At 40.7% G+C, this 26,181-nt stretch overlaps 2 protein-coding genes across 10 annotated transcripts in view; both read left to right on the plus strand.

Annotated features, from left to right (window-relative positions):
* ADGRG2 (adhesion G protein-coupled receptor G2) overlaps positions 1-5,994 on the plus strand; it is a 62,715-nt gene extending 56,721 nt beyond the window's left edge. For 7 of the 8 annotated variants that reach the window (XM_040532479.1, XM_040532486.1, XM_040532496.1 and 4 more), the window contains one exon: positions 3,593-5,994. In XM_040532479.1, coding sequence (XP_040388413.1) covers positions 3,593-3,777 — 185 coding nt within the window. In that variant the 3' untranslated portion in view covers positions 3,778-5,994. The other variant, XM_040532468.1, reaches the window with a different exon arrangement.
* A 619-nt stretch (positions 5,995-6,613) lies between these two features.
* PHKA2 (phosphorylase kinase regulatory subunit alpha 2) overlaps positions 6,614-26,181 on the plus strand; it is a 44,997-nt gene continuing 25,429 nt past the window's right edge. For both annotated transcript variants that reach the window (XM_040532507.1, XM_040532515.1), the window contains exons 1-15: positions 6,614-6,900; positions 8,258-8,416; positions 9,759-9,806; positions 10,574-10,742; positions 11,542-11,624; positions 12,264-12,344; positions 14,339-14,437; positions 14,743-14,889; positions 15,116-15,169; positions 15,705-15,827; positions 17,758-17,853; positions 19,338-19,445; positions 20,166-20,244; positions 21,688-21,822; positions 23,847-23,956. In XM_040532507.1, coding sequence (XP_040388441.1) covers positions 6,823-6,900; positions 8,258-8,416; positions 9,759-9,806; positions 10,574-10,742; positions 11,542-11,624; positions 12,264-12,344; positions 14,339-14,437; positions 14,743-14,889; positions 15,116-15,169; positions 15,705-15,827; positions 17,758-17,853; positions 19,338-19,445; positions 20,166-20,244; positions 21,688-21,822; positions 23,847-23,956 — 1,569 coding nt within the window. In that variant the 5' untranslated portion in view covers positions 6,614-6,822. The remainder of the gene's footprint in view (positions 6,901-8,257; positions 8,417-9,758; positions 9,807-10,573; positions 10,743-11,541; positions 11,625-12,263; positions 12,345-14,338; positions 14,438-14,742; positions 14,890-15,115; positions 15,170-15,704; positions 15,828-17,757; positions 17,854-19,337; positions 19,446-20,165; positions 20,245-21,687; positions 21,823-23,846; positions 23,957-26,181) is intronic.

Raw genomic sequence — 26,181 nt, forward strand, 5'->3', positions numbered from 1 at the left:
TTCCTGGCACATGCTGTCAGAAGAAAGCAGATAGTCAACTGAAAAACACTATAATCTCTCAGATGTACAGAGTAAAAGCTATGGAATTCATATATGCTTCCCCCTTAATGTGTTACACTGTGCATTTGGATGTGTGAGCTGCATATTGTAAAGAAATCAGAAGACTTCAGCAAGTGTCATTTGGACATGCTCTCAATAGCTTTCCATGTTGAGTCTGTAAAATTAGTTCCTTTGTTTTTGCCATCCCTTTGTAAAACCTCTGTTTGGATACCACACAATGCAATAATTAACATACTTTCTGTGTAACAGGCCAGTTGAGAGAGAAGAATCCAGTAACTCTCACTGTCATCAAATACAAAGCAAGGCAATATTTTTAGTTAAAAATAGTATCTTTCAAAACGAGAGAGATTTTCAGGTGCAAAAGCCTACACATCTTGTAGCATTTTGTCTAGCTACGTTAGTTACTCTGATGAATGATATCTGCCCCTGCAACATTTGATGTGCTTATACACAACTACAAATGCATTTTGGCTACTTTTCTCAACAGAAAGAAAGATAACATAAATATTTTATAGAACTTGGGTTTTATAGCAACTGAGTGGTTCTGTTGTGGCTTTCCATAACAAGTTGCTGTTGATTTGGGTAGTATTTTAGAACAAGGTGCAAAGTTGATGGTCTAAATCATTGAGGGATGCCAATTTTATGTGACATGCTTCTGTTCTGTCCTAGTTTATTTACTTGATTAATCTTTCCAGTGTAAGAATCTGCATGGCCTGAGCCATAAGTATCTCAGACAAAGCAGCTGAAAGAATTTTGTTATAACTTTGTATACACCTGTAAACATAGATGTCTCAGATGACCCATCTCCTCTCCTCTTCCACTTTACTGTATGTTTCGAATGCTGTGAACCCTGTACTACATCCTCCATTTATATCAGAAGGATTTTATGAAACCTTGCCTGTATGGTTTGATTGACTCTTCTGGGTCTGTAGGACTTCTACAAAAAGAGTCTAAATTTAAGTTCATCTTCCTGGCAAAGCTCTTTGAGACAATTCCTTACACTTAATCTTCTAAATATGGGGCAATTGTGTCTCAGAAGAGCTAGACAAATGCCTCCAGAAGGTAGTTGACCAGTGTTGGGTAGGAACACAGAACCTTCTGAAAAATCTGCTGTACCTGATTTTCCTGCTCTCACAGCTAGAACTGCAAAATAATATTGTAATACTTTGTTAAAAATGAGCTCAAAAAAAAAAACAACAACAAAAATAGCAATTCTGGAAATTGAGACCTATGTCATAAATATACTAAGTTATAAACACTTAATGGTTTTGGCCCTACTACTTCCACAGAAATGCTAATCCAGATGCAGGATTGAATGACTTGCCATGGTATATTTGGGTTGTCTATGCAGAATGTGGTTTTGCTTGCCTGTGGGATTATGCAACTTCATCTTTTCATCACATATTAATATTTCCTCGTTTTCTGTTTTTCTATTACAGATTTGCATGTTTGGGAAACTCCCGATAGGTATCACATGACTGAACCTGCAAATTGCCTCTCTGAGGAACAGAAACAACCTTTCTGAATTTGTTTATTGAATAGCCTTTTCTCCTCAGATTTTGCACTAACATCAGCGTGTAGCTGCTTAGAACACTGCTTCTAAAATAAATCAGTGGCAGTCAGGCAGGGGGCTAAACCTGTATTTTTGCACAATTACAATGTCAGCAATTGTGGTTATTTTCTGCCATTTCAGTCTTTATCTGATTTGAGTTGATTAAGAAAGCTCTTCTGCTCATATTACCCTCTTTACTTTTGTGTATGTTTTAGTGCTTGATGACCTTTTAAATTAATCATTAAACATCAACTTTATATTTAAGAGGATTTGTATAATCTGTTGAGATGTTGTTTCCTTTTTGCAGGTCCAGTGGCACCTCAGTAGTTTGGCAAGGAATTTGTAATTTTTATTTGACAGCCATCATTATAAGCTCACCTCCTTAAACTCTCATTTTGAAATGTTTAGATTTAGTTGTATATGCATTACATTTTCAAACTGCTAGGAAGATTTATTAACTAGAAACCTACACATGTTCACATCTTATTTTAAAAATGCTGTCTCATTCCAAAGAAAAGTTTAGAAATGAGACTTTGATGCAGCTGATACACTGACATATGCTTGAGTGCTTGAGTGAGTAGGCTAACTGCTGAAAGGTATGCAGTTTGCCTGAAGTGAATGCTTATGCTGTAGAGGAACTATTTGGGTAGAGCGATACTAAAGCTGTGTGCCTGGGGGCCCTGGCTAAAGCAGAAGAGAGAAGAGCAGTTCAGGCCAGTCACTCAAGCAGCTGAATCCTTTCTGCAGGAAGGGTTAAGTGCAGGGGAAGAATGTCACCACATACTTCTCCCCCTGGAGACCTCAACAAGAACTAGTTAAAAGCCATCCTGTAATGTGGCCCTGCACAGGGTGATGTGGCCCTGCACAGGCCCATCACTTGCTTCTGCGAGGGTTGTTCAGAAGCCCAAGGCAGCGAGCCCAAGCCCAAGGCAGAGCCATAGCAGGATTCTGCTCCAGGATACTCGAGGTATTTGATGAACTGAAGCCAGGTGTACTAGAGATCAGATCTTGATCCCTGTAACAGACTCGTCTTTCACTGTCTCAGTGTTTCTCACCAGTACTTTTGCTGTTCTCAAAACCATAAGTGGCAAGCAGTTTCTGCACTGATTGTTGTGTCTTTTCAGTAGATTTAACGTTAGCCAGTTCTGATGATGTTTGTTTGTGAAGTGTTATATTAACGCAAATAGCAAAATCTGATGTTTTGTGTTTTTATTAAACATTTTTTATTATTATTTTGCTCTTTCTGGTGTAAACGACAGTTTTGCATCGGTGTTTGTGAACTTACTTTTCATGTTGAACAAAATGATTGTCTCCCAGAAGAAATACCAGTTCTGTTTGGGGGGTTTTCCTGTCCTGACATTCCTTACAATTTAGTCCTCCTCCTCTGATACATATGGTATCAGGATCGTGGCGCATCCTTTAAATTCACATGCTTTCTGAAAAAATAATAATAATAAAAAAGAATAAAATCCAACTGGAAGTGTTTGCACAAATACAATAAAAAATCCTAATTCACAGCAAAATTATCTAGACATAGGAGATTCTATCCAGAGAATCAAGCGTTTGTGGAGCTGGTGTTCCATTGCATTAGTAGGCAGCAATCAGCAGTGGTATGACACATGTTCACTGTAGGGTTACCCAAATGTTTAGGATTCTCAATCTAAATATGGCTTAGAAAAATATTTGGAGCTAGGCCATATTCCGATTGTTCTCCAGAAATAAATGTTGCAAGATGAGTGCGCTTCAAAGGAAAAAAAATATCATGTTTAGTCCAACAGTTTCTTGTTTCATATACATAGCAAAACTAAGAAACCTTTTTTTAACTAGTTAATGCAAAACTAGAATTAGAATTATTTTGCATATTATCTAGTGATATTTATTCTAAGTCAAAGTCTATATTCTCAGAATTGTGACTTTCACTATTGAAAATATGTAATTCCTACTTTTCTGATAGGGAATGCATTTTTTTTGTTTCTACAGGCCATATTTCCACTGAGAAGAATGGTGTTTCTTTCAGCGTACAGAACGGTGATGTGTGTCTTCATGACTTTTCAGGCAAACAACTTGTATTCCAAGAAAAGGATGATACAGGCAGCCAAAATAGCCGTATCTCACTCAGAAGGACTTCAAAGAGGGGAAGCCTAACTTTCATTGAGAAAATGTGATTTCCTTTTAAACAGAACATTGTTTTACAGTGTGAAGTAGAGATTTACTTCAACAGTTTTTACATAATGTGAGAAGACCAAAAACTGATTTTATTTAATATATGGTACTGAAACTTCAAGGCAGCATGTAATGTATTGACAAGGACAATTACTAATTAAAAAAAAAAAGAAGTGGGGAGGGAGCTACTGTTTTGACAAGGTATTTCAGATGTTGAATTACAGCTGGTATGTTCCCATTTTGATTCTTCATTAGAGGTTTTTTGAGGATTTTTACATTTAAAGGAAAGTTTTGTGTAGAGCTTTTTTCATTACATCTACGTTTATCTGGATATAATTATAATGCATAGTAGTATTGTATAAATGTAGGAAAATACAACTTCTGCATACAAATGATATCTTTTAAAATGTTAGCTATACTGTCTTCAACTTTTTGTATGTTGTAGTTGCAGGCTATAGCGCTGTACATAAGCAGGAAAATGTCTGCCTTTAAGCATCTTAGTGATACTTTTGTATTTATTTCTTGTAAATTTAAATATTCCTTTGTATAGAAAAAAAATGCTGTTTTAACTTTTATTGTACTTTGCATTTGTCTTTAATTGAAATAATTTACTTTAACATAGAATGATACAGAAGCTAATTTGTTCAGTAAGTGAAATCACTTACAGTGGTTTAAATACATTCACCAGATACAGGACTGTAAATACAAACACTATTGGTCTTTAACCTTTAGCGACCTCTTATTACAACAGAGAGCAGTAAGAAACTGGGTGTCTTCAAAGGAGAGTGCCAAGAATGAGGGATTGATAAGTAAAGTAGCCAGTAGGTTATTAAATACAGCTAAGTTATCTTAGTGGCTTGAGTAAGTCAATGGAAGCTTTTGCCATTGATTTCAGCAGGGTCAATATTTTATCTTGAGTGTGGGTTCCAGAGATTAAACACACTGGCATTTCTCATCTGCAACGATAAAGTAGCAAAGTGTTATTTTTTGAATTAAAAAAATAAATACAGAAAATAAATGCTAGCTGCTGTATTTAGTAGTCCAGTAAATTGTTCATTTTGTTGTGTGGCTGTTTTTAAGGGGCAGCTCTTGAGCAGTTACAATGTATTTCTGTTTGTACTTTGTTCCTTTTTTGGCAAACCAAATCCTGAGGCCCTAGCTCAGTAATTCATGAAGCAAAGTTTCATTTTCTTTGTGTTATTTGTCTGGAAAAGATGGATTTGGGCTCTTCGTGTGAAACAGCTGAACGAAAATAGAACCCATCCAACATCGTGAAGATTTTTGAAGAGAAATTAGCGGGAGCCCTGGTTGTGCCTACTTCTTACACAGGTGTGCAGCTGTGGCCATTTCTTCTGCTCCGTGCGTTCTTGGAGAAAGGTTGGATGCTGCCAGAGCAAGAGCTAGAACAAACTTAGTGCCACACTGCAGACTGATGGACCCTGGAAGGGGAATTTTTTGAGGCAGGCATACGCTGCAGGGGAAAGAGTACTTTGCTTTCCCAGAGGACTCAGTAGGGAGCCCTGGAAACGCTCTTCTCAACCAAATGCATCAGTTAAACACCTCCTTTCTGGGTCTCTCTTGTAGTCCAGCAATTGAACCTCTTCACTACTCAAACCCTTTTGTGGTCCTATATGCAATGCCTGGGTTCTTTTGGTCACCTGTGGCTGAGACTACTCTGAATATGCTTTTGAAGTGCGAACTTAAAGTATTTGTTGTATTTATCCACGAGGTTTTAACTGCATGTTAATAAAAGACGGTACTGGAATGCTAGTAGCTGGAATGCATTTCTGTGAATGCTTTAACTATTGGTGAATTGCCTTTGCACTGTTTCTTGTAAATTTATTTAATGTTCTTGTATTTATATTTTCAACTGTAAAAAATAATAAATTTACAGCAAGTAAACACATAAAATACATAAACTTTGTCTTTTAGATAAATGTGTCGTTATATGGGATTGTGTTACAATTCTTCAGATGACATGAGCTGGAGAAAATGCTGACCTTGCCCTTGCATGTATTTTTTTTTCCTACATCATATTTCATGTTTCATGGTTCTGGCAGATCTGTTTGTAGCAGAGAAAAGGTCTGATGTGTCTGTCTGCTCAATGCTTGTCCTCAAGTCTGCTGAAAGTCTTCCATCAGAATGTTGTGAGCAAAAGCACATAGCTGAGTTTGGCTTCAGTGATTAAATTCCATACTAAAAAGGATATCCACTGTCACTGCTTGGAGTCTTCATTTGTTTTTAATTTTGGGGAAAAAAAAAAAAGGCAAAAAATGCATGCAATTAAACAAGTTGGCATGCTGTGATTAACACAGCTCTGTGGCTTCCAGGTCCCAGTAGTTCACTTAAAGCTTTGCAATTAAGCCATATGATGGCCTACAGACTACATGCCCTCTTGGCACTTGTTCCTTTGTGCGTTGCTAGCGGCGTAGCCATGGCAGCTCAGAGCCTGCTGAAAGCTGCAACCCCTTTTCTGGGAGAAAGCGGAGTGGAAGACTGTGCATCAACTTGTGGCTGCGGAGCTAAGCCCAGGACGTGTGTCAAGAGATTTGGAGCTTAGGCTTAGGTAAACAGCAGCACACGGTGTGCAGCTGGCACCATCTCGGAGAGCAAACCTGTTCCCTGAGTGTCTGCAATCTTTGTTGACTTCTATGGTAAAAAGTGATGCCCTGAAGCGGTAAACGTGCAGATTTATGGGAGAAAGAACTGGCTGCTCTTCTGGGATTGTGAAACCTTCACTGAACTACAGCCGCACGGCTGTGACTGAGGGAGTTAACGAACTTGTGAGGAGAGCCCTGCCCCCGCTCCTGCTGTGCAGTTCGTACACAAATGCTGTCTGAGAGCCACAAGAGAGCCAGCAGCTCTCCCGTCAGGACTATTTCCATGATCAGGTAGAGCCGTGCCGCCCCTCTGGGCCTCGGCGCTGCCCCCGCCCCGGGCGCCGAGGGGAGGTGGCTCCGGGCCCCGCCCGCGGCCGCCGCCATCTCCTGCTGCCGCCGCGCCGAGCGCGGCCGGCGGCTGAGGGTTGAGGGCGGCCGGGAGCGGCCATGAGGAGCCGCAGCAACTCGGGGGTGCGCCTGGACGGCTACGCCCGCCTGGTCCAGCGGACCATCCTCTGCCACCAGGTGAGGGCAGAGCCGCGGCCGGGGGATTCGAGCCGAGCCGAGCCGTGCCGAGCCGGGGGGGAGCCGCTGGGGGGGCTCCGCAGTCGCTTAAGGGGAGGCGGGGGGTGACCTTGGGCTGGCTCGATGCGTGACGCGGATCGGTTCTGGTTCGGGTGTGCAAAGAGCGCGCCGCCGGGTCGCAGCAAGGCAGGCAGCTCAGGAGGGCCTAGAGAGATGCTGCGGGATGGGTTTCTAGGCTTGAGCAGCGAGCCAGGGCAAGCCTGAGCCACCTGCTTGGCCACGAGCAGGAGGCGTTTAGAAACGGACTGGTTCGGGTTGGAAGGCACCTCAGAGACCATCTGCTTCCAACCCCCCCGCCACGGGTTTAAGATGCTGCTGAGGTCGCACGGGCTCGATACGTGACTGACCTTGTACCTTGCATCCATGAGCGTGCCAGACGTGTAGATCTGGCACGCGAGCTAGTGTGCTGTGACGGCGGGCACTGAGCCCGTGCTCCCAGCGGCACGGCTGGGACAAGGCGCAGCGTGGGCGCGGGCGTTTCGCCGTGAGGAAAACGTGTCCGATACGCCAGCAGTCAGATATCTCACTAGCAGCAATTGATCTTACATCCATCCCAGCCACTCTGTTTGAACACACAGCTGACAAACAGAGTCTTAAAAATTAATGGTAATGAAGTGATGGGAATCAGTGATTAAATGAAAAATTTAATGGAGTGTTTGGAACTCAAGAGACTGCTCGGTCGGTGTGCTGGTTTTCAGGCAGCGCTGGTATTAAGCACCGTCAGAATTTGCCATTCTATACATTGGAGGGTATAAAAAGACTTTGCATGCATTCATGTTTTAGCTTTCATAAACCATGTAGCTAAATAAACAAGTACTTTTTTTCACCTCCTAGAAGGGAAGTAGTATTTCTTTAACTTCCTCGAGGTCATACCACAGACTGAGGTCATGCCACAGGCAAGAACAGATCCCAAACTTAGTTTCTAGTGTTAACTCAGTACCCTGTTTTCCTTCCAAATATGCAAAATTTAAGTTCATATTTCCTCAGTGTATTTCAGATTTCACCTAGTGACTTAGCTAGTCATCCTGGGTGGATGAGGATGCCCAGCTAGGTGTTGTAAATTACATCCTGAAGTGTTGAAAGAAATTTTGTGTTTCACTTGTGCAAGTTTGGGAAAGGACTGGGCCTCTCTTTTATTGTAAAACTGACAGCCACAGTGTGCAACCAGTGTGAAATCAGCCTTGCTCTCTCTTTTGTTTCTGTTTCTTTCTCTTTTAATAAGGAAAGAATCAGTTCATATTAATAGATGGGATTTCAGGTAATGATGTTTGTTCTGTACTCTTTCTACTCTGCTTAGAATCCAGTAACAGGGCTGCTTTCAGCTGGTACAGACCATAAGGATGCTTGGGTACGGGACAATGTCTACAGCATCCTGGCGGTGTGGGGGCTCGGGATGGCTTACCGAAAGAATGCAGACCGGGACGAGGATAAGGCCAAAGCCTACGAGCTTGAGCAGGTACGTCAAAGCTTTTGGCATAAACCAGCTATGCTGTTGTTTTGTTTGTTTGTTTGTTTTCTTGTTTCCTAGGGTGGTGGTTGTGAATGGTGTGCTTGCATTGCTGCTATGTCTAGGATCTGGCACAGTGTCCCCAGTATGGCATATGTGTTTTGTTCCCTTGGCAGTAGTGTCTGTGTGCCACAAGGTGGCCTGTATTTCCAGCTGCCTCCCAGGAAGTAAGATTTGGAGAACTGAACAACAGACAGGCTAACATCTGAATTGAAATATAAACAAAACACAAACTGGTAGGAGTCAAACTTCCATTGCGTGGCAGATTGTTGAAAACTAGGCTTCCGAGAGATGTTATACCCAGATTGACAAGCCTCTTTGATTAAACCTTGAGATCCCTCATGAGGTATATTTTGGAGCAGAAAATCAAGTTTAGGTTGCTTGAATCCTAGGATATCATTTTATCTGCTAGACTGTCCTCTCCCTTAAGGAGAAACATGCCCTTTAAAGTAGCTCTCTTTGAAATGTGCATGTGTGTAGTCTCATGAAAGTCATACATGGTGTATAGACATGTTTGGTCAGAAACAAAGGCACAGATCTCCAGACTGGGAGGGAACTGGAAGGGGAGGTAGCTCACACAGTTAGTTTTAGTCCACAGATGGGAAAGTGGGTATCAGAAGAGAGAGAGTAGAGGTGGGTTAAATGGTAGGGGAGGGAGTGTTAGTTTCAGTGTCCTGATGTAGTTTTGAGGCATTAATTTTATGCAGATTTGTACTTCTCAGACCAGGGTGGTCTGTGGTGACACAGCAACCTTGGCTCAGTTTGCTTGATCATCTTCTGAGGCCTTAATAATTTTCTGGATTAAAAAAATGGGTTTGATTTCTTCATTTCAGACTAGATCTTGTGCTTCTCTTTGTGCACACTAAAGTCCCTTTCTTTACATTAGTCATCTGCTTGCTGTTGTGCTGTATAAAGAGATGAAGAGACTCCACAGGTTACTGTGTCAATGCCTTGCAGTTATTTACCAGTGTTCCCTGGATCTGGTGCTCTACAAACCATTATTACTGTTCTTACAACATGTGACATTACTCTTCCTTAGCCAGATAGAAAGACCACAGAGGGTTGCTACACTATGTAGAGAGGACCCGTGGGAAAAGATTTATTCTCTTAGATAGGGATCAACCAAATTAAAAAAGAAAAAAAAAGGCATTTAAAGCATTCGAGTCAAATACAATTTCCTGTCTTTGGGAGGACATTAGCAGGGAGTGTGAACTTTGTGACTTTTGAATGTTTGTAACATCTGATAAGGCTGGCGATGCACAAGTGTCACTGGTTTGCTTTGTTCCTGCAGAACGTTGTGAAGCTGATGCGGGGGCTCTTGCAGTGCATGATGAGACAGGTATGTTATAACCCAGCAACATCTACTGCGGGTAGCAGCAAGGTGAGATGCAGGGCTGTAGGTGGAGGGAGAGAAGGAAAGTATTCTGGAAAATGTGTGTGCCCAGAATGAAGAGCCTTAGCTCTCCAAGCCATTACTGTATGGAAAGCGTCCATCTGGCAGTAGTGTAGTACCACGGACTTGCAGGCAAGTAGCAGTGAATGGTTTGATTGACTTCCACTCATGTGTTTGTTGCCAGTGGGGATTGAAAAATTTTTGGCGTAGGTATGAGTTGAACTAGTATGTGTTGTAAATACAAAGCATTTCATTTGAAGCAGATAGTCCTTGTGGTTTTTTTTCTTTTCTGCGGAATGATTGTGTGTTTGTGCGCTTGTACAAGGTGGTATGGGAAGTCTTTTTAAAGTTCTGTAGTTTCTTTGAGCAAAACTAATCCTACTTGTACCTTTTTGAGATCAGGCTTGTACCAAATCACAGTTTTGCCTTTGCAAACTGATTTTCACAAACATGCATACCCGTAACAGAGATTTGAACTTCAACAAGGTGGTTTAAATTTACTTTTTCCCAAACGGACATGGATTTAGCTAGAGTCTGAAGTTAAAGCACTCTCTCTCTGTTACCTCAGTTTGTTATCAAACTGAGGTAACAAAAATTAGGACCTTGTGTTTCACCTTGCCTAAGACAAGGTGCTTGTTTTGAAGTTACTTGGAGAATTTCTTCTCCAAGTCTTGATAACGTTATTCATATTTGAAATCTCTGGTGTTTTTCAGGTAGATAAGGTAGAGAAGTTCAAATGCACGCAGAGTAGCAAAGACTGCCTGCACGCCAAGTATAACTCAGCTACTTGTGCTACGGTGGTTGGAGATGACCAGTGGGGACATCTGCAAGTAGATGCAACTTCGCTTTACCTGCTCTTCTTGGCACAGATGACTGCATCAGGTAAGCAGAAGTTATGTTAGCCTTGGCTATTGTTGCAGTCTTTGTATTCTAGCTTTCATTTAAATGGAAAAGAGTTGTAACTAGCTTCAAAGATCTTTGCGTGGTTATTACTCAGAAAATAATGTTTCTGTGGAAGAGATGTGGATGTGAAATCGGGACATACACACAGTAACTGCCCAGGCAGCGTCCATTCCCTCAAAAGTTTGTTGGCATACAAATACACAAGCTACACAGAGTCACATCAGAGAGGAGCTGTGTTTGAAGACTACATGGGTTGTGCTGATGAACAAACAGGTTTCTTCCGAGAGTGACCACATTGAGTCAGGTGCCACTAGGCCTATCTGTGTTCCTTTTCTTGCTGGCGCTGTTTTACTTTGTGCTCTTCTCACGTGTACTCTTCCTGAGAGGATAAGGCTCTTATCCTGGTGACCTCCTGGCAGAGCGAGAAGCAGATGGTGGGGTGGGGCTGCTGCTGGAGTTGCGCCACGCGGTTCTTGAGAGCCAGAGCTGGCCCAGGCATCTCTGCTCTGTACCCTCTGGGGATGAATGCCACTATCCTGCTGAGGGTGGTTTTTTGGCTGGTCTTTGAAACGGGTGATGTGTATTGGTGGCATTTGAAATAGTTTATCAGCAGGAAATATTGAGGCTTGCTGCTGCTTCTTTTGAAATCAGTGTGAGTCTTTCCATTGGTTTTTGTGGACAGTATATTGTAGCAAATAGGCAAAAGCTTGAAACTCATTGAAGAGTAAATATTTCTGTTTTAATATGTGTAATTACTTTCTTCCCCTCTTCTAATCAGGATTACGTATCATCTTCACCCTTGATGAAGTTGCTTTTATTCAGAATCTTGTTTTTTACATAGAAGCTGCCTACAAAGTTGCTGTAAGTACTTATTTAAGTGTTAAACATCTGAACACTGCTCAGATATGGGTGGGAAATTATTTATTGATGGTGAGTGAAAACATGGACTTTGTTTTCCATGAGAGGATGTCAGAATCTGTCAGTACTTTACCTTGTGAGCAGCACCTTTGGAGATGGTGGGAGGGCTGTGGAGGGATTTACTGCTGCCTGGGTGAGGTATATTTGTTCTATCATCATAATAGATTTTCTTAAATTATTATTTAGATCTTTATTGATAATAAATAATAACTCTTGATGTCTCATCTTACGGGCCTTTCTAAAAAGAGCAAAGCGTTATCAAACATGTTTTTGGAAAGTAATGAAGTTGAAGAGGTAGAGGGAGAGGCGTGCAGGATAAAGGGCTTTGTGTGTTCAGTGCAGAAAGTGGTTCATGATTATAGACCTCATCCTGCTGGGATATATCTCTTTGTACTGCTCTTTAAACATGAGGGGAAGCTCTTCAGAAACTTGGGGAATTTTTTGTTATTTTATTTTTTAAGGCCAATAGACAAGTTTCATACAAGGGTCCGGTTTTGTGGTGGGGCTGTGCATGTGGAGGCAAGGGAGGGAAATAGTTTTCTAGGTAACCATGCCAATTTTTTTTTTATGTTATTCTTGCAGGATTATGGCATTTGGGAACGTGGTGATAAGACAAACCAGGGCATCCCTGAACTGAACGCAAGCTCCGTAGGGATGGCCAAAGTGAGAACGTCTTCCTGACTCCTCCTTCTTGGCTGTTCTGTTACTCTAAATGGCTCTAGTGAACCCGATAGCTTCCTTTGCATAGCCTTCTTGGCCCCTGCAGCTGTTAACTGATTGTATAAGAATTTTTGTTTGGGTGTGAGTTCAATATTCAGTGCCAAATCCTTGTGATAATGGCTAGCATTGAAGGACCTTAATACAGTTGTTCCAAGGACTGCAAAATATCTAGCAGGGTCATTGAGGCATGAATCTGATAGGTTCAGCGAGGTGCAGTCTTATGAAGTGGCCTCTTTTTTTTTTTTTTTTATCCCTCCTTCTTAATTATCTACCATCAGTATTATACAGGATGTTTTCATGTTAAGGTTGAGTCGGATGTAAATTCTGGAAAACAGCAGGATATCAGTCACAGAAATTATTCACAACTAAAATAGGCAGAAAAATGCGTAAAGATCTATATAAAAGAAAGCAAGTATTTCTGGTTCCTCTGTATTGGAAGGTCACAGAGATATTAAATGAAGCTCTAAAGGCCATAAATGTATAGTGTAGTTTCCAACTCCCTTTTTACATAGTGTCTGGGGGACTGACACAAACCAAGTATTAGTAACATCAAAGGTGCAGTTGCATTTCAGCATGATTTATCAGTAACCAAGATCTTGCGTGGCTGGCTGCAAGAGGGAGAAGCTGCTGGTGTTGGCTGCGGTTGAGTCAAAGAGTGACAAGGCAGCTTCAGTGGGGGTGCCTCAGTGTGAGGTTTTTGTCTTGAACAGTCTGGTGGGGGTTGCTGTGGTCTGACGACCCTGCTGCAGAGGTTGATCCTGTTTTTTTTAATATGCTTTGGGATTTCTCCCCCTTAACACTTGTCTCTTGTATCTGTTTTGTCGCAATCCATGGCAGCTGTACAGCAGGGAATGTGTTTCCTTGAATGGATCCAAGGGTCTTGTGTTCACCATTAAGGCTGCTTGTGGTCCTGGTTGTAAATTCCTCAATGAAATCTACCACTGTTAGCAGAAACATCTACTGCTCTATTGGTCTGCTAGAGAGAGAGTCTTTGTAGAGCCAGGGAACTGATGTTTGTGTTGCCTCTCAGCAGAGATCAGGCAAGCTGCTCTCTGCTCTACTCCCTTGGTCAGGGATTTGCATTAGGGTGAAGCTGCAGGATACAAATGGACACGGAGCAGCACTCAGTGTGGCCACAGCCCTGCGAACTGGAGTTTCAGGGGGAAGCTCTGCTAAGCTGGCTCTGGTAGCCCAGTCCTTGCTCTCTTCCTGCCCCAGTCCCTGGGTAGCACCACAAACCCCACATCAGCAAAGCCAGGGTTTCGTAGCCTTCTAGGTTAAAGTAGAGATGCTCAAACAAAGTGGTTGGGCTGCTAATGTCTTCCCTAGGCATACGCATTATGGCTGAGAGGTACAAGATGTGCTGATTCACCTGCCGAGACAGGGCATGATGTGCCTGGTTGGCCAGTAGGAGTGCAGAGAGCAGACATCTCGTCTCTCTTACCCTCGGGAAGTGCTGGTATCAGTAAGAGAGGTAGATGGCAATGCTCTCTTCTTCAGGAACCGGCCTCCAATGGTCCTGGGCTTGTTGAGCAAGCCTTTCTCTGTGAATAGCCCTGCAGGAAGGAGGATTGAAAGGCTACTAAATGGAGGAGTTATTTTGGGCTGTGGGACAGAAACGTTTATTACTAAATACTATTTAGGTATTATCTCAACAGAAGCAGCGCTCCCCATTGCTTTGCATTGCATTTTAATTGTGAGAAGGGTCACCAGCACATCAGTCCTGTATCTTTCCAGTGGAAAGGCAAAAATATTTATTTTTTCTAAAATACTTTGGTGCTTCCCATTGAAGTTGAAAACATGTCTGTGGAGCAAACCTCTCTAACCTAATTTCATTCTGAAGAAAAGTACAGGTGCTAGGGTGTATACTTGACTTAAAAGTTATTTAATGTTTGTTTTTCTTTGGGTGTGTGTGTGTTTGTTTGTTTGTTTTGAAGGCTGCTTTGGAAGCAATAGATGAACTGGATCTTTTTGGAGCTCACGGAGGGCACAAATCAGTGATTCATGTTCTTCCTGACGAAGTAGAACATTGTCAGGTAAAAACTAGTTTTCTCTTTCCTTTGCTAGGAGAAAACCCAGGTCACTTTCCCCTTCCCTTTTATTCTTAAATTTAATGTTGATTAACTGAGCTGAAAACTTAATGAGGATGACTTCAGACTGCACTGTTCACCCTGTTTATAGTAGATCACATGAAAGTGTGTTCTTCTATTAACTCAGCTAAAATAATTATGCAGTGAATTCTTTCTCAGTTTGAAAATAGTATGTTCCATTTGCATTTTACGTAGTCTTTTGAACAAGACAAATTATTTTACATCCCTCTCTTTGTTCCTGTTTTGCTCAGTCTATACTTTACTCCATGTTGCCGAGGGCATCCACGTCAAAGGAGATAGATGCTGGCCTTCTCTCTATTATTTCTTACCCGGCTTTTGCAGTGGAGGATATAAACCTTGTTAATGTAACCAAGAGCGAAATCATATCCAAACTGCAGGTAAGGATTTCCTTTATTTTTATTTTTCAGAGAGAAAGAGAAGCAGAACTTCCTTTCTTAACTGAAAATCCTAATTAAACAGATTGCCAGACTTGGTGGGTCTATGCATGGAACAGAGGGAGGAAAACCCCTAAGTGGCATTGAAAAGACACTGCTTATACACAGATGTCAGTCTATGAGGAAGAATGGTATGAGAAGTTTTCTGTAATTTTGTCTGTTTTTATAGGGCCGCTATGGCTGCTGTCGTTTTCTCCGGGATGGCTACAAGACACCCAGAGAGGTATTTCTGATGTGTATTTTCAGTAGACATTAGGAAGAACATTATCTCTTGTTTATGGACAATTTTTTTGTCTCGTGTACACGAAGGGTGAAGTTCTGCATCACTGTTAAGACATCTTAGTGGTGACATCTTTGGTAGTAATCCAGGCATCCGCCCTGAGAATGACTCATGTCTGAAGGAGACTAATGGTCTGAAAACCACTTATTACTGAGAGAAGTTAATTCATCATTCTACAAGGAGTGACATGCTTATGGTGCCTAAGGGGAAGCAATGTGTTTGAGGTGCCCTGGGGTGTCTTTGAACGAGGGCAGAGACAAATTATTGGGTGACACCTAGATTCTAAGTCTGGGAAGGGTTGATTTGTCTGGAAACAGATTAAATCAGCCTGGAACTGAATGTGAGAAAGAAATGAAGAGGCTGCGTGGAAACTGGTTCCTGTGTTTTTATTGGTTTCTTGGTTTTAATTACTTGTATAAAATAGGCTTCCATTATGTATGGAGTTTGAGTGACTAAATGAACATGATTGAATTTCCAGGATCCAAGCAGGCTGCACTACGATCCTGCTGAGCTCAAGCTGTTTGAGAATATTGAATGTGAGTGGCCGGTGTTCTGGACGTACTTCCTAATTGATGGAGTATTTAATGAGGACAAAATTCAGGTGAGGAAAAAGGAAACGCCTTTGACTAGAAATGCAAAGAAGTATTTTGTAGCTTTGCTCTATGTTTATTTTGCTTATCAGTTGTCTCCATGGAAGTCCCAATGACCCGTTCCTGTAGTAGAACCCAGCAGAAGGCAGATCCTTCACCGTGTGCAATATTGGTGTAGACAAATTATGTATTTGTGTAGATGAATCACGTACTGCAGATATCAGTAGCTGGGTGAGGACATGCAGCCTCTGGTCTTGCATGCTGCTCTGGGGCTGTGGTGTGATGGGTGTTACTATTTGAATCTCGTGCAATTTTGATGCTCTGTTGGCATCAAACACTACTGGGAATTTACTGGGATTCACAAGAATTCACTTTCATACATTCAGGGAGATTTGGGGTGGATTAGACCCTTATGAGGAGCCATTTCATTTTCACTGATTTCATAAGCTAATTGCTGATTCCCTAAGTTATTTCATGCCTTTGCTGTTTCAAGCATTCAGTGGTCATGGGAGCTAAATAACTTAAAGAGCAGCAAGGAACAAGGACTAAGTGTGTTCACACCAAGAATTCTGCAGATTGGTGCAGAAGGAAGTAATGAATACATGTGATCTAAAATTGCCCAGTATGCAGAGGGACTGGAGATTGCTAAATATAATCCCTTAAAAATAAAATACCATCAGAAACAAAGGAGGCAATTTCAGACCAAAAAACCTTTCTGTACCAGATGTAATAAATCAAGTGAGATATTTACGAGAAATATGGGTTGCTTTGTTGAACAAAGCAGTAGTAGTCTGGTGGGGAGAGATAAGGCATTGTTTCATGAGCAGAAAAGTCAGAGTTTACTGAAACTTTAGTCAAGGCAATAAACTATCTCTTCAGAAAGCAGTCTCCAGAATTTAGTTAGGTGATCTAGGACAGTCTGTACCTGATTATCTTTATGGTATGCAGATGGTCTGTGCTAGGGTGTGCTCAGAATGGACAATTGCCCTCAGTTCCCACAGTTTAAACGTAGCTGTGTGAGAGACTTGAGACACTCAGGTAAGTGTGTAGTCTTCCAGTTACTGTGGGAAACATGTAGTTGCAGTGGCAGCACTTGTTAGGAAAATAAGCATCCTGAGGACTCAGAAAGAGTGGATAGAGTACTGATAATACTAGTGTACCATGACAGAACATGTGGGTACCTTAACTTGTGCTGTAGACTGTAGCTACTTCTTCAGAAAAGTATAGCAGAAATAGGACTTCAAAATCAAGTTCTGGTAGTGCTGGAAGACAGTTTCCCTGTAAGTAAAAGCTTGGAATGCGATAGTTAAGAAATGGGTCAAAATAAGGAATCTGGCAATAAGAATATTGAACGTTTTTCATTCTGTATCAGCCTGGTATTCCTGTTCGTAATATGTTGTCTAGCAACACAAGAACAAGAGGATTTTCCATTTGGTTAACTTAGGTATTTTTAATCAGTTTACATCTATTTTAATTTTTCCCCAGGGTGAATTTTTAAGAGAAACTGAATTCCCAATCCTGTAAAGCAGGATTCAGAAAATCATAGACAAATGTGCTTGGTAGAAAGCTAACAATTCACACACCTTACACTCCTCATGGATATTGTCCGTCCTGACGTCTTCCATGTCACTGCATCATCATCATCAAATTGCGTGCAGAATTTGTTCCAGTAACTTCTCAGTTGTAGTATGTTTAGTGCTTCAGTAGTTTGTTGCTGGTTAAAGATGTGTGCTCATGTTTTGGAGGCTGTTAATATTGAGATGCTGGAACAATATCTGAGAATTTGAAGCCTTTTCTTCCATCAGCAAGTCGTGATCCACCCTACCACCACCCTTGTTTATTTATTACTAATTTTCAACAGAAAATTACTGAAATTTTAACTTTTACTGTTTCTGTTTTGCTGAATGTATTGTCAATTCTCCCTTCTATAAATATTTCCAGGTAGAAGAGTACAGAGAGGCTTTGGAAGGAATACTTATTAGAGAAAAGAATGGAATAGTTCTAATGCCTGAACTGTATGCAGTCCCTCCAGAAAAGGTATTGTGAAACTGAAGCATCCACTTCTGTATTTGAAGTATAGATACCAAAATCAGTGTCAGTTCTATAATTTTCCTCTAGTTGATAAATCAACACTAGCAATGCGAAAAAAAAAAAAAAAAAAAAAAAAAGACCACTATGCGTTATTAAAAACTAACAGACCTCTCATGGCTCTTGCCAAGAAATGGTAAACTTTAGGCTTCCAGATGATCGAATCTTGGAGCTGGGAATCTTGAGTGCCTAGGGAAGTTCTAGAGCAGATCTAAAATTTTTTTAAGTTCTTATAACACGACATATTTAAGAAGCGCTGTTGCTGATTTACAAACTGAAGCTCAAAGAAGAAATAGACATAGACTCTCCTGCCTGCCTATTCTGTCAATGGTTTGTGCTCTTTTTCTTCTAGAGCTTGCATTTAAGATAAATGCAGGTTTCAGATGAATTGGGATTTGTTAGATTTTTTTTTTTTGTGAATTTGTTTTTTGTTTTTCTTTTTCCCATTTTTGCTTTCACTGTTTTACCTGTTTCTCCCATTGTGACAGAAATTCAGACAACATTGTGTGGTCTTCCATGGTATTTGCTTTTGTATCTCTCCCTGCCCACTTCTCCTCCCACTCCAGACTTCTCAGCCCTCATGCACTAAGGGTGTGGAGCCTTCTGGCTTGGTCTGAGTTAAGGGAAGGAATGTCGAAGGCTGATGTTTTGCTCAGACATCTGAGGCTGAAGCTCTGAGTTATCTGCCTAGTGGAACAAGCGTGTAAGAGTTCAGTCTTCTTGTGAATTTTGATGTGATGATGATGTGATGAACACGACAAATAAATGGGGTAGTTTTTGCCTGCTATTTATATGTTTTTAAATGGCTTGAAGATGGATAAAGATGTTATCCAGGAGGTTTTATCCCCTTCCCTCAAAAGATCTGTATGCTGCAAAATCAAGTCAGTTTGTTGTAGTTGTTGTTGCAGGGTCTTGTTTGGGTTTTTTTGTTTGTTTTTTTTTTGGTTTGTTTGTTTTTCCTGAGTGTCTTCATTTTTCCATTGAACATTCTTGCTAACTCAAGAAATGTGGAATAGCCTTCATTTTTGGAAAGCACCTTCATGTGAACTTTCAGGAAGCTAGATGGTCATCAGTGAAGTTCAGGCGTCATTGTCCAAGGAGCTGGAAAGCAGACACAATTCCCTACAAGCTGCCAGAGGGAAGGCAGCGAAGGGATGCTGAGAAGAAAGGGGAGGTGCTAACACCAAAGCTCTAGTTGCATGCAGAGTCCCCATTCAAGCTCCAGCTTTGAAGATCGGGGTGGTCTACATTAAGGAAGCATAGTTCTTTTCTTAGAGAGCATGCAGTCTCAAAAGTAAAATCAAGAGATGTCAGTAATAATAATAATAACAGATTAGAGTGGTTAGATGATAGACTTTGTATTTTCAAATCCACGTTATTGATTGTTCTTCAGAACTTTAAGGTAATTTTCTTGTTTGTGCTTTTGTTGTCAGGTGGACGAGGAGTATGAAAATCCTCACTCAGTGGATCGTGCCCCGATGGGAAAGCTGCCTCACCTTTGGGGCCAGTCAATGTACGTCCTTAGCTGCTTATTAGCAGAGGTAATTATTTCTTGTATAGTAGGTGAGTTTGTATTTCATTTTGCTTTGAGTTGGGTTAGGCTTTAAGTAAAATTTGATTGTCAGGCAGGGGACACTATTTTCCAGAACATGCACACGGATGATGAGGGGATGACTCTGAGCTTTCAGGAGCTTTTTTATTTTTTTTATTTTTTTTAATATATATATATAGGTAGATACTAAATTGTCTGTTTCTTATCAAGCTGAGTAAGTTGCCAGATGGACTGGATATATGGTTAGGCTAGAGGAATATGAAGTCCAAGCTGACTTGGCTGCTTCAGAGCTAAGATTCTGCACTGTTTCAGCTCCAGAGGGTTGTGCCTTATTCCATGGCATAAAATGCCTGTAGAATTGTCCAGTATTGATCATGGGCTTGTTAAAGGAACAACTGAATATCTCTGCAGAGCTGCAGAAAAATCACTGACCTGGCCAAATTGCTTCACTTGCTGCAGCTCTAAAATAGGAAATAAGGATATGCAGATTGTGTCAGTCATAACCATTTTCTTGTTGTTCTGAAAAATGTTGCAGCCACTGTTTTTATTGAATATACTACTCAGGGGACGGGATGGGGAAACCAGACTTTAAGTCCCACTTTCCCATTAAAAATGAAAATTGGTTAAGATAGCTTGTAGATGTCATCAAGAGCCTTTTATTAATTTTTTTAGTGTCCTTTCTTTTTTCTTTCTTTTGTATTTATTCTAGGGATTTCTGGCTGCAGGTGAAATTGATCCCTTAAACAGAAGATTTTCCACTGGCTTTAAACCTGATGTTGTGGTACAAGGTCAGGGATTTTTTTGAAACATTCTGGGTAAATTGGAGTATGTGACAGTGAAGTCCGTATGCATGGGAATGAAGAAAGACGTGTTTTAAAATGATGTGGGTTTTCGCATGGTGCATGGATGCTTTGGTGATACTGTGAGAATGAGAAGAGGGTTGTTTCTCTGGCTGCTTTTTTCCATAAGAGAAGATCAGTTTTAACAAACCTCTTAAAAAATACTTGTTAAAATGTTAAGACTGGGGACTGGAGAGTGGCAGACTCAATCTTAAATTGAAAAGAAAGGTCATGTCAGATACTAGCAGAAAAGAGCAGGACTTACAGGAGACCGGTCAGTTCAGTCAGGTTTTTGTGCAGCCCCTTTTCAGGGGAAGCAGAAGAGCAATGAGTGGAGTGGATCTCTGTTCCTGGAGGTGAGGAGCAAGCTAGAGAGCAGAAAGCAGCCAGACGTAGAGCTGCCTTTTGTCTGCTTCAGGGAGTAGCTTCATTCATCAGTTCAGGAACAGCCAAACCCAGTAATTAAGTGGAGGGCGAACACCAACTGATCAGGGATAAAGCCTTTTCCAGGGTCTGACCTGGTTGCTTTTCCAGAATGGCACATTTAGCAGAAGCAGTCTTCATCGGTGGTATTTTGACCTGGACAGGTGCTTGTTTACCCCCTCTTGGTGTATCACAGCAGTGGTGCTTTTTACTCTGAAGTGCTTGATTTCTCACAGAAATATAAATGCACTCTTATTTTTAGCATTCTTTGACAACTATTTATAATGCAAAGAAGAATACTGAGTCATTAGCCCCAAACCAATAACCCAGTTGGCATGGGCAAAAACTCATGCAGGACAAGAGGTAGAATCAGACCCTGGATTGTAAATTCCTCCAATTTGGGCTTTTTTTCTTTTTTCTACCTCTGCCATTTTACAGCCGCTGTAACATTTACTGCTATACAGATAACAGCACGTTTGCCGTTGACCTGACTATGCTGATATGATGTGCTATACTAAAAAAACAAATATTTTCAAAATCAGGGGAAAAACTACTTGCAGGAGCAAAGCCCTGTCTCCTGAAAGAAACTGCACAGTCCAAACTTGCGGTACTGAAAAAGATCAGAAGAAAATGATAAAGCCCCAAGCAAGCTGGTCTAACCTCATAGCTGGCCCTGCTTTGAGCAGGAGGTTGGAGTAGAGGCCTTGTGAGGTCCCTTCCAATTTGAATTACTTTACGATCCAGAGTAGAAAAGAAAGACAAGATGTCCTGAGGAGCAGAGAACTTAAAGATCTCTCAAATCCCCTTGTAATCCCTTTAGATCTCATGGAGTCATAAATTAAGAAAGAAGTAAGGTCTTTGTGCATTTTTAGTCAATTACACAGTAGCTGAGAGGTGACAATAAAGGCAGCCAGTTAAAAAAGAGAAGAACTTTGGTTCTTACTAGTGTTTCTGTTTTCTGTTATGCAGTAACTATTCTGGCAGAATCTAATCAAATTAAGAATCTATTGCAAGACCATGGAATCAATGTTCAGAGCATTGCTGATATCCATCCACTGAGAGTGCAGCCAGCTCGCATCCTGAGTAATCTCTACACCAAGTTGGGTAGGTGGAAGCCTCTCTCTATTGCTGTACAACATATTTTTAGTGTTTTTTTTTTTTTTCCTTCCTACTGTCTCAATTTATTTGACTTTAAAAACCAAAACAAACAAACAAAAAAGCAAAAAACAAAACCCCCAAACCACAAATAACCTCCCACCTTCCCACACCTTCCTTGTGTAAGGAAGGTTATCAACATCAACCACCTTCCTTGTGTAAGGAAGGTTATCAAGATTACAACTTCTGTCTTAAATAAGGGTCTCCAATAGGGAAAAAAAACTGGCTCATTAGAAAAATGGCCAAAATACAAGTTTCTCTGTGCCCAGTTGTGAAAGGGTTAGGCAAGCACTGACTCTTTGTTCTGCAGGAGCTACTTCCAAAGAGAAAAAGTGGCTTAAAAAAAAAAAAGCCTCGAAAAATGTAGAAAAAGCAATGTTTCACTTTTCAGAAGTCAGAATACTTCGTTCTTTGGTCTGGAGACCTTGCAGTATGATTGCCATTGTACTTGCAGACTCTCTGGGAAGTTTTCTGTTCCAAATCAGGGAAGTTATGCTGTTATCAGAGCAACTCTGGTCTGTCAGGTTCTTGCTAATGTTCCTTCCAACCCTGAGCTGAGTGGAGCTGCTGAAGCCTTCTGTTTCTGCTGCAAACCCAGAAGCTTTTAGGGCTTTTCTAACCTGAAGACTTTAAATGAAGTTCCAATTCCTCAGCAGTGGCCCTAGAGGCCTGTTGTCCCTCTGAGCCTGACAATTGGATTAAATAAATGCACAAAACCTCAAACTGATTATAGTTAAGCTGAAAATCAGATCAGCCTTCAACCACCACTGGCTCTTCTTATAATCCTTGCTGGAATGAAAGGGGTCTTGGTGAAAATTTATTACATGTATTCCTAACTGAACTTACTTTTACAACTTCAAGCATGCCAAAAATTCATGACTGAAAACTATGGATGTTACTACAAAGTAAAATTGATGAGGTGGATCAACATTGGTAGATTTGTTTTACAGCATGGATAAGAGGAGCTATACCATGCTTCTCTGTCTATCTGGAGCGTGTTCCCATGGCAATATGGTTAATGGATAATGTGGAAGAAGAGCATGAGACTGTTCATGTTTTTGTTTGTTCTTCATTGTTATGGTTTTTTTTTGTTTGTTTGTTTTTAATAGGAAGTTTTTTGGAAGCTTTGAAACATCCAAAGTAACAGCCTTCAAATAAATCTTAGAAATTGTGCCCTTTATGTGAAGAAGGAAAATTCCATATGCTGATTTTTTTTAAAGAATTTGTCTTTTTATTACAAAGAACTTCTAACAAATGAAACATTTGCAAGGCTTTGCTGAAGTTTGCAGTTATTTTGTAATAGTTTGAAATAGCTTTCTTTCACTAGTGGGGGGTGAGTAGGCTGCTTTGACACATTGGTGTACTGTTTTTAACAGTGACTTTTTTAGTAATGTTCACAGGGATTTCTTTTCAGGCACATAGTTGTTTGGCTTATTCTCCGTGTCAGACGGATTCAAGTCAGTTCCTGGGTGCTGGAGCAAAGGGTGCAGTGCAGAACATCAGCTAATAAGCCCCACTGAGAAAATTGGGTTTTATTACCCCCATGAAAAGAAAATCCCTCTCTGTATTGAGGTGTGCTTTAGCCTTTTAAGGTCAAGAACTTTTAAGGTTCTACAGTGAAAGGCACTGAAATTTCTGTTACATGTTGATGGCCTGTTTTTTGAAAGGGCATACCTCTTGTTCTTGGTGGTGAAGTTTTGTGGGCTGAGCAATGAATACAAATGAAAGACCTAATTCCATGGTTGGTGAAGCCAAAATCTTGATTTTGAATCAGGCCATTGAAGAACCCTGGCTATTATATTGATTTAAAATTTGATTTATATTGATACAAAGCACACTAGTTTGTAGCATCTCACTCTTATCTATCTTTTGCCCTGCTGATACGAATGAAGTAGATCTCTTGGCCTAAAATGGTTGTTATGGGAAACCAAAGAGGAAGTGTTAGGTGACTTTTTTTCCTCTTTTCTTTACAGGTAGGAATGAGAACATGAAATTAAGTGGACGTCCACATCGACACATTGGAGTGCTGGGTACCTCCAAGCTGTACGTGATAAGAAATCAAATTTTTGCCTTTACCCCTCAGGTGAGCACGTAAAGCTGGCAGGGGAATCCCTGTGTACTTAATGGCTAATCATTAATGAAGAACTTTGCTTTCATGTGCTGTCACTCCACTTTAGACAGAGCAGGGCTAATAAAGCAGACATACTTTGCTTTGTGGGGTTTTTAGGATCGTTGGATGATCAAGGTAGTAGGCATACTAATAAATGTCTCTTCCGTCATACAGAGTCTGGCTTCTTTGGCTTTTGGCTCAGAAGGCCACAGCAAATCAATAGTGCAATGTTGTTACCGACCGCTGACTGAACCAACATTCTAGCTAATTAAATAATTTATTCAAAAATAGATCCATTAATATTTTCTTTCTTCTGATTTCTTAAATGGAAAATGTAGTTTCACTTAAGTGTGCCAAATACTATAACCCCTAAGACACTAAGTCATAATCTTTTCATTGTAGAAAGGATCAATAGTGCTGAGAAAACGATGTTCTATCTTTGTTTTCTGTTTAGTGGCTTTTTCAATGTAGGTAGAAGTTTGGATCCTCCTACAATTAATTGTTTGTTGTTGTGGTTTTTTTGTACACTTAAAGAAGTACTACACACTTCTTGTAGCCTTATTGTAACCGTTTGTACTAGAAGTTCCAGGGGTCATCTACACCAAACGTGCAACTGGAGCAGGATGAAGAATGCTCACACCCTCCTAAATATGTTTGATTTTTAAAATCTTTAAATTCCAGTGGAATAGATTCAGTGGATTCCACAGATGGCTTCTGTAGTGCTGCTTAATGACCAAACTTCATCAGTTTTACTGCAAGTAGTGTGGATCCGTTTCTATTCTTGCCCAGGTCAATTGATCACAACAGGCTTTATACAACATATTTCGTGCATGAGAAGATTGGTTATTGTGTCGTGTTGTTCCACCACACCAATATCCACTTTTTCAAATTAGGGAAAAATTCCTCAGAGTTGTGACTACTATTTAAATATCTTTTTGTCCACATCTTGCTATATATATAGGACCCTGTATTCCAGCTGAAACCTTGGCACGTGTCAAGTACGGACATACCTACTAATATTTTCCAAAATGGCATTTATCTTTGCATCAGCAACACACTTTCCTTATTTGACAAACCTCTATAACATTTTCCATTGTACTTCTTAGGCAAACATTCCCCCCACCCCTTTTTCTGATGGAGTGGAATTTATGTTTAATTTCACCTTCCTGTGGTTAGCAATTAACTCGTCTTTGTTGATCTTGAGTAATGTCCACAGCTTTTGTGGTTTCATAGTTTGTATTTCATCCAGTTCTCTAATGAAAACATTGATTAGAGATGGGACAAAGGCTGACTCCAGTTAGATACCCTCTCAGTTCGAGAAGATGGTTTATAACTACTGTTTGAACGCAATTTTGAAGTGGTTCGACCTTTTCAAATGTTTTTTCTTCAGCTTGCTAGTGTGAAAGGCTTTGCAAACGTCAAGATTTGTCTGCCACTTCTTTGTGTGTACCATCTAGTTGCTCCCAAAGAAGGGAATTAGACTGATTTGCAGAGATTATTTTTTGATATGACCATTTGGCCATCTCGCTTTATCATTTTGTAATTCTCTTGGCACTCTCAAATTGACTTCAGGCACTGAAATGGGGTTGTCTGGTCTACATTATTCTGGCCCTTCCTTTCTAAAGACACAATGTCTTTGCCAGCTCGAATTTATATGCTCTTTAACCTTTTCTTCCCAAGCTCAGGCTGAACTCCTGTCTCTCTTTTCAAAGTAGTATTACAGGTCATCTGTCAGTAAAGGTGGCACTGAATGCTTCAGCTTGTGTGTCCTCTCTTCCTATCCTCTTCCTCTGTTCATTAACAGGTCCACAGTTTCTGTGTTTTCCTATTACCTTTGATGTGTTTACAGAAGGTTTTCTCCTTGTCCATTATGTGTCTTACTAATTGATGTTTATTTTACATCCCAGCCTTTTCCCTTTTCAACCCCTCCCTAATGCTTGTGTGCTTTTAGCTTTTGTTGTGGCTGATTTGACATACTTTTCACTGTTTTTCCAGCTTAAGATGTAGCCATAATAGTCTCTTACTGTGGTTCTTGGCCTTCCTTTATAGAGAGAACACCACCCTTTACCACTGTACATTTAATATACCTTTTTTTTCCACAGTAACTGTCAGCTGTTCCTATTCTGCTCGTGTTTTAGATTGTTCCCAAGAGATATATGGTTACTAGTTTCCAGTCCCCAGCACGCACTTAAGCCTGT

Source organism: Cygnus olor, chromosome 1, assembly GCF_009769625.2.
Source record: "Cygnus olor isolate bCygOlo1 chromosome 1, bCygOlo1.pri.v2, whole genome shotgun sequence".
NCBI lineage: Eukaryota > Metazoa > Chordata > Aves > Anseriformes > Anatidae > Cygnus > Cygnus olor.